This window comes from Boleophthalmus pectinirostris, unplaced genomic scaffold (assembly GCF_026225935.1).
Source record: "Boleophthalmus pectinirostris isolate CB_2022bp ecotype Guang Dong unplaced genomic scaffold, ASM2622593v1 HiC_scaffold_18, whole genome shotgun sequence".
NCBI classification, from domain to species: Eukaryota; Metazoa; Chordata; class Actinopteri; order Gobiiformes; family Gobiidae; genus Boleophthalmus; species Boleophthalmus pectinirostris.
Genome location: NW_026571133.1, coordinates 7,215,996 through 7,229,193, shown reverse-complemented (window position 1 = coordinate 7,229,193; position 13,198 = coordinate 7,215,996). Strand labels below are relative to the sequence as shown.

Here is a 13,198-nt window from a genome sequence, read left to right as displayed (position 1 = left end):
AACACTCAGTATCAGCATTGGCCATGGGGAGTGGAGGGTCTGTGAAACGCTTTTCTCCATTGAGATGTTTGTCATTTGTCTGGAATGTTTCACAGTATGGTATTAAACCTTTCTATCTGCATGGAGACCAAACCTGACCAAGTTACAGGTCAGATCTGTGGAGAGGCGTCCCCGCTCACAGCCAGATGCCTATTTTTCTAATTACCCCAACCAAAACGTGACATAGGACTGCCTTCTACATCTGGGAGACGTGCTACGAATAATTATCTATAACTGAAGATGGAAAATGCGGACCTCTCCCTGCGTTTGAACGGAGCAGGGGATTGTCTGTCTCATCGCTCTTAAACAATCCATTTTCACACTATAGTCATTGTTATTCTGACCGGGACATGTCTGGCTCTGGCTCTGGCTCTTGGCTGTAATCTGCTCGTGCTTGAGTTCTTGTATAGCGTGCGGTATAGTGTGCAGTATAGTGTGAAGCCTTCCTCTTGACTTTGAAACTTCCTCTTCTTCTTCAGCACAAGGACAGCCCATAGTGACGCCGCTCATCACGATGCACAGAGCAGCAGAGTCTGTATCCTCCACAGATGGTTATCGGCGAGCTGAGATTGGATGGGCAAAAAACGCAACTTATTTCCTATGTTAGATTTACTTCAGACTGACTCGGGGCCTAAGGAAATGCTTCAAGGGCCAGCTGTAGCATACGGAGTTGTTTTATATTAAACTCCCGAGCAGCGACTTGGCCATCTGTTTATACATGCATGGATATTATTGTTAAGGCCGTAGGAGTTTGCATATGAAAAGTGTGTATTGTAATCAGCCTCTCTTCTGTATGCAACCAAACCTTGGCAAATTACATATTAAACAGCATTTCAATTAGAGATAGGCTGAGTTTTTCCAAGGCTGATTCATGGCCTGTTTAGACTTCAGAGAAAGTGATGGCCAATAAGGTCTGCCAATGTTTCTAGCTGATACGTACGTGTTTGTATTACTCAAAAATGTCTTGAAATACAAACACTCTTCCTGATTGGTGTCACCTCTCCACTGATATGACCTGTAACTTGGCCTGGTGCACTGTTGGGTGAGTTACTTCAGAAATGTAATGCGTTATTTATTATGACTTGTTACTGTCATTTCAAAGTAATTTGTTACGTTACAAAATTACTGCATTTAAAATGTAAAATATTACACGACTATTGCAGCACTTTAAAGGTACTCTCACCAAAATAACTCGCTGATCGTCAAATAACAATCAGTGAGCAAAGATGCCGAACTTTTGCTCCATATATGCACTGAACCAGGACTAAACCAGGACTAAACCAGGACTAAACCAGGACTAGGACTTGGAATCTAGGACCACCCCTTAGACACTGGTGCACCTCCTGGCCCATCCTGATGCTCGGATGGAATGATGGCGTTTCACCACTGCTGATATCCCGGTTGTTTTAATTTTAATGAAAAAAAAAAACACCACTTCAGTCCAGGTTAAAAATGCATTGTAACACGTGTTACTGACATTTGTACCGAGTGAAACATTAACATTTTTTTCCCTGTATTGCCTTACGTTACTGCGTTACAGCAAAAATCAACGAATTACAGTAATTTGTTACTTTTGTAACACGTTACTCCCAACACTGGCCAGGTGGCATCATATTTGTAGATGAACAAGATGAATGCCATTCTCATTACAAGTATAACAAACCCATGTCCATGGAGACGAGCAGTTAATGGATCCATCAAAACCCTCTTTTACTACAAGAAAACAGCATAGTCATCTTTTGAGCAGTGTCATCTTCACCTAAAGTGTTCAAATGAAGCTTTATGCATTTTTTTTTAGGCAACTGGTTGACCCAAACAAAATACCAGCTTCAATCAGAGATTTAAGGCTGAAAGCAGATACCCTAAAAAGGGCAAATATCGGCCTGATATATATTGGTTTATTTTTTAATATCAATTGTATTTTTACCAATAACAAACCATTTTTTATCCCATACTTGGATTACTTTTACTCCCAGCTGTGCATTGTGGATCATTTTAAAGTAACCATACTTGTGCCTTGCCCACAGTTACTATGCATGTTTTTCAAAGTATCTTCTTAGCAATGAAAACACCTGTAATTGAAATACTATGGAACATTCAAGGCAAAACAATAACATCTACATGGAGATCTTGCATAATGCTAGCCTGATTCATCCACCAGTTTCACTTCGTGGAAACGCTGTTGGGTCATGACGTATGTAACGTGCTAAATCCCGCAGGAAGAAGGGCGATAACGTCTTTCCCCTTGATAAAATTCACCAAACATTCTCTTTGTTCCTATCGATCTCGCAAATCGTTTCCAACACAGAATGTACGGCTTCATCTACATCCATTTCGACCCGCTTTGTTTACTGTTGTGTTGTACCACAACTACAACTTCCGGGGTTCTTGCAAACCTTCTAGTGTATTCCAATTCCTGACCTAGTTGCTTTAGAGAAATGAAATTGAGTGGAGGCACTAGGTGGCATCAGCCTGTCTAGCATAATGCATCTTTAAATTACAACCTTCAGCTATACTCTACCCTCTTCCAGCTCTACTTTGGGATACGGAAAATAATAATGTATAGAACCATATTTATTTCTGTATCACCTTGGAGAAAAGCACTTAAAAATATGCTATACAAATACTGATACTCCTGATAAACTGTATGGTATTTTACATGGCCTAGTTCACCAGCACTAGTGATTTTTTGGAGATATTTGAACCACAGAAACTATCCAACTAAACGCTTGGATATTATTGTTAAGGTTGTGTGCATTTGGAGACGAACTGTGAATATTGAAGCGCGGCATAAAAAAATACTAACTCCTTCCGAATGGTCTTTTATACGAGTTCATGCTTGAATCACTGGCTCCTCTCACTGTTCTTTCTTTCTCGTTTTCCTCCAATGCTTCCCTCTTTCAGGAGATGAGATGCAAGGTAAGTTTGGATCGGCTTTCCACTTGATAGGAGTCAAGTATGTCTTCCCCATTTCATTTTTCGTTTGACGTTATACATTTTCTTCACCAGTTTCGGATTTTTACAGCTCCTCTGACTGACTGGGTAGCTTTGTGAAAGACGGAAAAGATGACAATTCGAAGTGCTTAAAAAAATACATTGGTTGTTTTCAAACTTAAAGGTGCATTGTGGAACTTTTCTGGTGGAGCGTCGTTACTGCATTGTCTGGAATGTTTCACAGTATGGAACTAAACCTTTCTATCTTCACGGAGACCAAACCAAGCCAAGTCACAGGTCAGATCTGTGGAGAGGCGACCCCGCTCAATCAGAAAACGAGATTTTCTAGGTATTTTTTAGCTACAAAACCACCTGTAATTGAATAAAAGTAAAGCCTTACTCGCACAGGATTAGTTTTACCTTTGGTCCTTTGGTGATTTGTAATAATTGCGGAGGATGCCTGAGGTCTTAATCCCGTGCGAATGCGGCACGTCTGTAATTTATAAACAAAAAATTCTGACGCAAATTGCCTACTATATTTCGCCAAACACAGACGTCCGGTGATAATACTAGTCCCGCGTGAATCTGCATGTCAGTGTTTGTTGTTGTAATTTAGCTCCTTTTCTGTCTCTTTCTTTTCTTTCCGCATTATTTTCTCTTTCAATCTGTGTGTCAAAGTCAGTAAAATAAGTAATTTAAGTAATTTACGGACTTTGCTTTACCAGACGTCCCCAGGTTGTGCTTATCCTGTGCGAAAAAGGTTTTAAATAGAGCTGTTGAATGTCAAACTATGAAATATTCCAGGCAATGCAATGATATGTCCATAGAAACAAACAGGTTATGGATCCTCAACCAAAAAGTTCCACAGTGCGCCTTTAAGTGTAGCACAAAAATCTATGTTTATGTTTATGTTATGTCTTAAAATGCCACATGTCAAAAGTCTCGACCTGTATGTATCTTTACTTTAAATACAATTTGCTGTAGTTTTAAAAAATCACGATATTTCCCAACTTCCATTGTTGCATTGTTACAAAAGCAAAACCAGTGGTCCCCCATTTGTCTTGCCTTTATGTTTTCTTTATTTAACAATGTCCAATACTTTCCCTTCTAAATGTAACATGCATTGTAGCTACCTCATTCATTCATTCATTTATTTATTTATTTCGGTCACAGGTATATTTTGACATTAATTCATAAACAGTCATATTTAACATATACAGACCGAAAAGGTGCAGGCTGAAGCTTAAGCTTATTATGCCTTTACCCTTTATTCCTTTGTCAGAGCTTCATCTTGACACCAGTTCATCTTCATAAATACAGCAGGAAGAAACAAGCTAATCAGTAACAGAACAACAAAGTTCTACAGCACAAACTAAGTCTCATGTTTCATGTATCTGTCCAGAGTTAAACATTTAAACTTCTTTATGAAGTGAAAGAAAGTGGTGCACAATTTTAGGTTTTCTGTACAGTTGTTCCAGAGCTCCACCCCTTTAACAGATTTACAAAATTTCATAATGTTTGTTCTGATTTTCTTTTTAATAAACATGGTCGTGCCTCTGAGCTCATATCGACTCTTTCGGATTTTGAACATGTTCTGTAACGATTTCGACAGGAGATTGTTGTTTACTTTGAACATGATTTTAAGAGTGTAAAGGTAAAGACTAAATCATAAAATTTCAGCGTTTGAAGGTTTATAAATAACGCATTGGTTGGTTCGTTATAAGTTGTTAATGTGATGCTCTTATTGCCTTTTTTTGTAGGGTAAAGATTGGCTTTGTATTCGTCTTATATGTATTGCCCCAAATCTCAATACCGTAGGTTATGTAGGGCATTACCAGCGAGTTATATATAATAAAAAGACTGTTTTTATCTAGGGTATATCTATATTTATATATAATTGCGATCACTTTGGATAGTTTGTTCCTAATTGTATTTATGTGTGATTTCCAGTTTAAATTATGATCTATGGTTATTCCTAAAAATTTATTTTGAAAGAAACCTTTTATTAAGTACAATGGAAAGCCCTTATAACTTGTATGACATTTGAATAGAAGATAAGGCCCTGCGTAACAACTTGTAACCAGAACACACAACTTTGACTTTTTGTGTTGTTCTATGATTTACAGTGAATTACCTTATGTACTTACTTCATGAAAGATCCTATATTACGCAAATATTAACACTTGTGAGCTTTTAGTCCTATTATCAAGTTGTTACCGCCTCAAAAACAAACCTGGAGTTGTGTTTTGTTTCATTCACACATGTTTGAGTAACACTTTATTATTAGTCTGTCTACATGTCAAAAGCTCAAAATGCTCTGTTCCAACTTGTGACGTCATGAAGTGGTAGTTTTCAAGTTAACAGCTACGAAATGATTCTGGTGAAGATGTAAAGAGTTTAAAATCACAATGGAGCACTTCCTGTATTACCACTTGATGACGTCACAAGGTACAACAGAAAGTTTTTTTTTTTGAGAGAAGAACTCAGGCACAACTCCGGTTATTTTAGTTTTTGTTTTGTTTTTTTATGAGGTAACATAACATAGACTTTCTAATTTACAATGTTAATACATGTATTAATTAAACTGCGTGTACTGTAAAGTGTTAACACATTTTCTTTTTCTAGTCAGTGTAGTTGTAATTAGGGATGTAACGATATCCAAATCTCACGGTACGATATTTGTTGCGATATTTTGAAGAGGCTTATATAATTGTAGATGCTTTTTTGCTTTTAAAATACCTTGACAAGATTTTGGTGTGAATTATTTCCGTCATAATCCCAAGAATTCAAGTAAAAAACATATTTCTTCATGTTGTCTGCACTGAAATGAATCATGGGATATGCAGTTTCTGACGTTTATAAGCTGTTGCTACTATAAAACCGTGTATTTAAGCAAAGAAACGATATATTGTGACAGCCCATGATATTATTGTGAGACTTCTGACGATACGATATCACGATATTTCGGTTATTGTTACATCCCTAGTTGTTATGCAATACAACATAATAGTCTCTACTTTTTTATAGCCTCGTGTTTCCTATCTGTATTTATCACAAAAAGAGTCAGGTGTTTGTTTAGTGAAGGTCATGGCTGAGGAGAGGAGAGATAGGCAGTGTGAGTAGATTTATGTAGGCCTGGTGGAACCCTCTTCACCTGATAGTGGTTTAGCTGTTTTCACACAAAGGGACATAAAAGGTCTACGGGGAAACCTTGAAAAATGCCTTAGTTTACACAAAAATACACATGGTACTGAATAAAGCAAGATATTGGGGATAAAATATGAATAACCACACACAAGCGCACAAAAATGGAATCTCTGGTGGTAGTTTAGGATGTAACAATAACTGAAATTTTGTGAAATTGTATCATCAAAAGTCTCACAATAATATCATATTCCATCACTGTATATTGAAATACAAGTGTCTCTAAATTAATAGTTATAGTGCAGCAATATAGCTAAAAAAAAACTGAGAGAACTACATAGGTCGTGATCATTTGCTCAGTTTCTGTGCCGCTTACATGAAGAAATAACTGTCATAAAGCACTTTTAAATCTTAATTGTTAAGATTATGACAGAAACAAAGGCTTGTCCAGGCATTTTAAAAGGAAAAAGTAGCTTACCGTATTTTGTGGACTATAAGTCACTCCGGAGTATAAGTTGTATCAGCCAAAAAATGCGCAATAAAGAAAAAAAAACAAAAAAACATGTAAGTCGCACCAGACTAATAAGTCATACTTTTTGGGGAAAATGTATTTAAAACTGACATTTTATTTTGAAATGCAAGCTATAGTAAAAACAATAGAACAGAGAACAGACTGTTAACATAACATACGAACAGTTCTTCAGATAATTATAACATAAACAACAGAACAAATTTACCAAACTCTCCATCTCACTCCAAATCACTAAATCCATTGAATTCTTCATCCTCTGTGTCACTTCTGAGCAACTCCACGACCTCCAGAGGTAAACCGAGCGCCGCTTCGTCTTCTGCGTAGCTGTCGTCAAGATGAAAATTTTAATATGTAAGTCGCACCGGAGTATAAGTCGCAGGGCCACCCAAACCATGAAAAAAAAGTGCAATTTATAGTCCAAAAAATACGGTAATTTCAGTTTGGTTAGCCTCCACAAAATATTTGGATAAATATCGTGAAAATATTTTACAGAGAAATTTGGATATCGTTACATCCCCAGTGATCTTCAATCCTATTTCATGATTTACCTTTAACATTTATCTTTTCTTGTTCTTTACCCAAAATGTAGACTCTATCCATAGTGCATCACTAACTTTTCTAGTAGATTTTGTTGTTAAAATTCTGTGTTTATTCGATGTATGGCTGTGTAGCATATGTAGTATATGTAGTTTAATAAGAATGATTTAGGCTTAATTACTTAATTAAGGAGTTGACATTAGGAGTTAGATTATTAACTAGGGAGAGACGAAAGAATTTCCAAAAGACGAGATGAGTTACGAGATTGGGTCCAAGAAAACGAGACAAGACAAGATTACATAATTCCTAATATCTACATTTCACTGTTCTGTTTCCAATTTTGGCCTCACATTTTCTTATTTATTGATTTAATATTTTTGTTTCCATTCTAGTCCTGCTTTTTGGTACTGTTAGAGATATAACTCATCAATATGTAACACTTTTTTGTCCAATCCTAATGTAAACACTTGGGAAAAAAAATCTCACAACATCATTTTCCTCATGTGTGCAGGATCTTGTGGGAACGTTGTCTTGTGGCATGAGATCTTGTACTATTCCTAGTACCAATTAAGTAGTAACTAAACCTGAATCATTCTTAATAAATAATTTCTACATTATGAATTAAGTCTTTGTGCAGTTTTACCTCACCATAGTGTTCATGTGTGCAGTATTTTGGTTTATTTTTCCTTCTTTTAACGTTGGTTGTTTTTTTGTGTGCCCATGTTCAGGCCAAGCAGCTGGAGGCCGTTGAGGCAGATCTACAAAGACGAGATGCTTTCTACAGAGACCAGGTGGCCCGGCTCGAGGAGAGGGTAAGAAATACATGAATACATACTTTAACCTTGAATCGAAAAGGAGAAGTAGAGTCCGTACACAACCACAGGTAGTTCATAACATATTTTACTTCTCTTTGCGATTCTCTTCTTAATTTAAAATGCTTTGGTTTTATGCTTTGGTCTTTTGTTGAGAACCAGAGTGCTCTGAGACATTGGCCCATTGTAAATATATAATTATTTTAGTTTAAAGGTGCATTGTGTAACTTTTCTGGTCCGTCAAATGCTATTCTTCGTGGAAATGTTGTTGCTTTTACTGGAAATTTTCACAGTATGGTATTAAACCTTTTTATTTTCATGGAGACCAAACCAGACTAAGGACCAATCCCATTTCTAATTACTACCCCTTCCCCTTATCCCTTTGCCATTGCCCCTTGAAACTGAGCAACAAGGGTTAGGGGTTAAAAGTAAACCCCTACGAACTGGGACACCACTTCAACGATCACATACGTCATCAGTAGTCTCCACCAGCTTTTACGTAAGCAGAAATCCAACATGCCGTCTACAATTTGTGAACTTATTTGGTCTCTGTGGTCATGGTAGCAGCCGTCTTGCTGGGGATTCGCAAGACATTCTAGGAAATTGCTCATACCCCTCATCTGTGGAGAGAGTAATTCATTAGTTTTACTTTTAAATGTACTCAATTAATCACATAACCAAATATTCCTCACCTAAATATGATTCTAAAATGTTGAAGTTGCAAACATTTGGGACTATTGCTCCAGTCACTTACGAATCAGGTTGTGAATACATTTTACCTGGTTTTGTTTGCATACAAAGTAAACTAAATATGCCACTTAAGTTTGAACAAGATTTAATATTGTCACTTTTTGTTATTGTTGGTTCTACTGATTCACTGGCTGTCATGATTTTAGTTTTACCTTAAAGCAGGGGTGTCAAACTCATTTTGGTCCAAGGGCCGTATCCAACCGACTTTGATCCTAAAGGGGCCGGATCAGAAAACTCATGTCATATATACCTTAAAAATAACAATAAGTTCAAATATTTGTGCAGAGAAACACAAATCTATTACAGAAATCTTTATTAATTGATGAACTCTTTCTTTTACTAAATATTATAATATTATGAACAACCTGAAACTTTAAGAAAAATGCAATTTCAACACAATGTTTTAACATGAACTTGTATGTAAATATGAATAAGTCCATTTTTCTTGGAAAATCCTGCACTCGGCTCCACTTTTCTCATTTTGGACATTTTTCTGATGAGGGTGTCACGGTCAACAGTCAAAACGATCGTCCTTTAAGAGCGTTTGGAAAGAGACAAGTCTTCATTTGTGCTGCTCTGGTGGGAGGGGCCACGTACAGAGACGCTGGAGACACTGCTATGCTAAGTGATGCAGAAAATTACCAATATTTTAATAGAAAATATAATTAAAATATTTTAGTAGAAAATCTGCCAAGGGCCACATTAAAGGTCTTGGAGGGCCGGATCTGGCCCCCGGGCCGTATCTTTGACACCTGTGCCTTAAAGGGACAGTCTGAAATTTTCGACATAGGGCCTCATTTCCTAGTTATCCTGCCACTAAAAACAGTCTTACCCACTCCACAAAGCACCCGAAGCAAATCTGTTATTACGCCAAACGGTCAATGTAAATATCTGTCATTATTCTGATCTGTCTATCAGAATAATGTTTGAAATAAAATTAACCTTGCATCGCATGAATTGTCACATGTTGAGGGGCTATTTTCTCAGCAGCAGCAGAATTTTACTTTGCCGGTAACATACTAGGTGATGTCAGTCCGGTGCTGCTGCTCAGACATAAATCCTTCAAATGCAAGGTTGGTTTTAGTTCTGGGTAAGACTGTTTTTAGTGGCAGGATAACTATGACCATTGACATGCACTAGTCTAGCACCAGTGACGTCTGCAAATACAAGGACTGGATGTAATATTTAAAAAATATCTCCACACATCTCCAACATATTTGCTAACTAGAGCCCCATCCACAGTAGTGTGTATTTGAGTCTTTTTGTGGTGGATGCAGTGTTCGTCCACACTAATCCGATGGAAAATGGCTCCAGAGACGGAACGATCTGGTGCCGCCAGCTCCCGCGAATTCATCTCAGTACAGATCTGATCCGGCACTGTGTGGACGCCTGAAAACGCCGATACGCTGATGTAGTTCTATGTGCCCCGAAGTAATTCACCGCCAAAATGCTAAGAGGCTAGAATATATGTCCACTCATATATACACTGTTGGGCAAGTTACTTTAAAAACGTAATGCGTTATTTATTACTTATTACTGTCATTTCAAAGTAATTCGTTACATTACAATATTACTGCATTTAAAATGTAAGGCATTACATTACTATTGCATTACTTTAAGTTACTCTCACCAAAATAACTGCGAAGATGCTGAACTTTTGCGCCGTATATGGACTGAACCAGGACTAAACCAGGTCTAAACCAGGTCTAAAACCAGGACTAAAACCAGAGCTGAACCAGGACTGAACCAGGACTATAACAGGACTAACCTCGGACTGATTCCAGGACTGAAGAGGAGAACTAAACCAGAACTGAACTAGGACTAAAACAGGACTAAACCAGAACTAAACCAGAACAAAACCAGGACTAAACCAGAACTTAACTAGGACTAAAACAGGACTCACTGTCAGGACGGGCTCGAAGGTGACCGCAGGAGAAAGGAGCGGCTCTGCTCCGCACCTCACGGAGGTAAGAGCGGCTGTCGCCCGATCGCTCTTTATGGACACCGTGCTCCGCTGGCTCGCGGCCCTGATTTCAGCAACTATTTGCAGGGACCCGACTCGGTGTAAGACTCTGCTACAGCGCGTAACTTCTACCTTCCTTCAGCGTGTCCAGAAGTCCAACTTTTTGTGCGATAGTGAGCATCTTCCTCTGCCTTTTGGGTGCGAGCGCAGGAGCCTTTGTCAGTGCAGAACGTTTTGTCGACGTTGTGGGTTTTGTCGGAGAGAAAACTTGCAAACATACAGCACTTCGGACGACTGTAAACCAGGTCTAAACCAGAACTGACCCAGGTCTAAGCCAGGTCTAAACAGCATAGAGTTCTGTGTCGGTCCTTTCCCCACGGTTACCTGAAGGTCTACTCGGCCACGTCTCCGGTGTTTCCCCGCTGCTGATATCGCGGTGATTTTAGCGAATTTGTATGAAGAAAAACACACCACTTCGATCCAGGTTAAAAAAGCATTGTAACGCGCGTTACTCACATTTGTACCGAGTAAAATATTACAATTTTTTCCCCTGTAATGCCTTACATTACTGCGTTACAGCAAAAAGCAATGCATTACTGTAATTCGTTACTTTTATAACGCGTTACTCCCAACACTGCATATATACGGTCTGTGTGTACGACCTGTAGGTGTATAATCTCTCAAAAGTTTAACATGAACCATCTCTAACGTGATAGAAGCACAGAACAGACTCACCATCAGCAGAACACCCCTCTGTCACAGAAAGAACACGAACACTCATATTCCATCGTTGAGTTGTGTCCTTTAGTCCGACAGAAGCTGAACCGCATCAGTTTCGCTTCTGTAAAACGTAAACAAATATGCTCAAAGCTGTGTGGATAGGGAAGGATTGCGGACACAGAAACGACGAGTCTGGACGCAGATCGTTTCCTGTACATGATATGGTGATACGCGGATTCGTTTCAGTGTGAATGTAGTCTTAGGAATCAGGTTGTGAATAAAGTTTCACCTGGTTTTGTTTACATAAAAAATATACTAAATACTTGAAGAATATGCCACTAAATTTGAACAAGATTTAATATTGTCACTTACAGTTATTGTTGGTAACTTACTGATTCATTGGCTGTCCTGATTTTAGTTTTACTTTAACCATTTTTACCTATCAGAACCTTACCTTTCAGAATTATGAAAAGTTTGGACTGTTTTCATAGCAATTAACTCTTGAAAACAAAATAATAAATATCATTTGAATGGTCAACTATTCTCAAAACGTCACAATATTGAAAACTGAAACTCCAGAATAGCTACAATCCTAAACGTTACCGAACCTATTAGGAATGTATTACTCTAGATTTACATAATTAGACTGTATGGCAGTTTTCTTAGATTGCCTATATTCAAACTTTTTAATAAAAGATCTAATTGAGTCCATAAGTCCAAGGCTCCACCACTTAAAAAGTCAAAAGTACTCCTCTATATTCACATTTGGACTAATTATACTTCCCTTAAGTCACTCCTAAACTGCTCTGTACCACCCCGCCATTGTTATTTTTACATCTGAGAGTCCCTCACACTGGGGCCAGCTTGGTTCCAGCCTTGGGAAAGTTTTCACAAAATGGCTCAATTAATTCATAATGCACTCATTAAGAGACTCAAGCTGTGCTCACATTTGGGAGGGCTCGCGCAGCACGCCCGGTCACCACTGATTTCACAAGTTTAGCTCTCTTCTTAAATCTGTCTGTGCTTCGTCTGATTGGTCTAAACTCAGAGTGTGGCTCATTGTGCCTCTCTGCTGTTATTTAGATTCTGGTAATTATAGGGATGCACAGTTCTCACACCATTATTGATACTTTTACTTGACTTTAAAGGTGCTACAACTCAGGTAGAGGGTCCACCACTTGCTTGTCTCCATGGATATGTTATCTCTTTGTATTAAATGTTCTACAGCATGACATTAAACCTATCTGCCTTGCATGTATTCAGCTATTACAGGTGCTTTATAGCTCAAAAATACCTTGAAAACATGAATTCTTACTATGCATGGGCTTGCTTCTCCATAAATCTGACCAGTAACAAGCAGGTTGCGAACATTCCACCAGAAAAGTTACACAATGCACCTTTTAAGTATCTGCCAATCCTCAATGAAAACACAGTTAACTTATTACACAAGAGATTAAATTGTGTTATGTAACTATTTATCCATCTAATCACCACTGAACGGCATCGTATGAATAAAAGTTCAAACATTATGAGACATTCTTGGCCAAATCAGTCAGTGAATAGTCTTGTATGCAAAGCCCCAACCAGGAATTCAGCTGAATCGATATCATGGAACTGATTCCTGATCCAGCAATTTTTTTTGATATCTGCGCTAGGGATGGGCATGATTAGTCGATTAATCGATAATTGATCATTAAGAATTTCATCGATTATGTAAATTTTAATCGACAAACCGAATGTAGGTTGCTGTGCGTAGCGTAGGGTGAC

General features: G+C 38.1%; 1 protein-coding gene across 2 annotated transcripts in view; it reads left to right on the top strand.

Annotated features, from left to right (window-relative positions):
• chchd3a (coiled-coil-helix-coiled-coil-helix domain containing 3a) overlaps window positions 1–13,198 on the top strand; it is a 305,052-nt gene that overhangs the window by 176,499 nt on the left and 115,355 nt on the right. For both annotated transcript variants that reach the window (XM_020940968.2, XM_020940967.2), the window contains exon 6: window positions 7,915–7,998. In XM_020940968.2, the coding sequence (XP_020796627.2) occupies window positions 7,915–7,998 (84 nt within the window). The remainder of the gene's footprint in view (window positions 1–7,914; window positions 7,999–13,198) is intronic.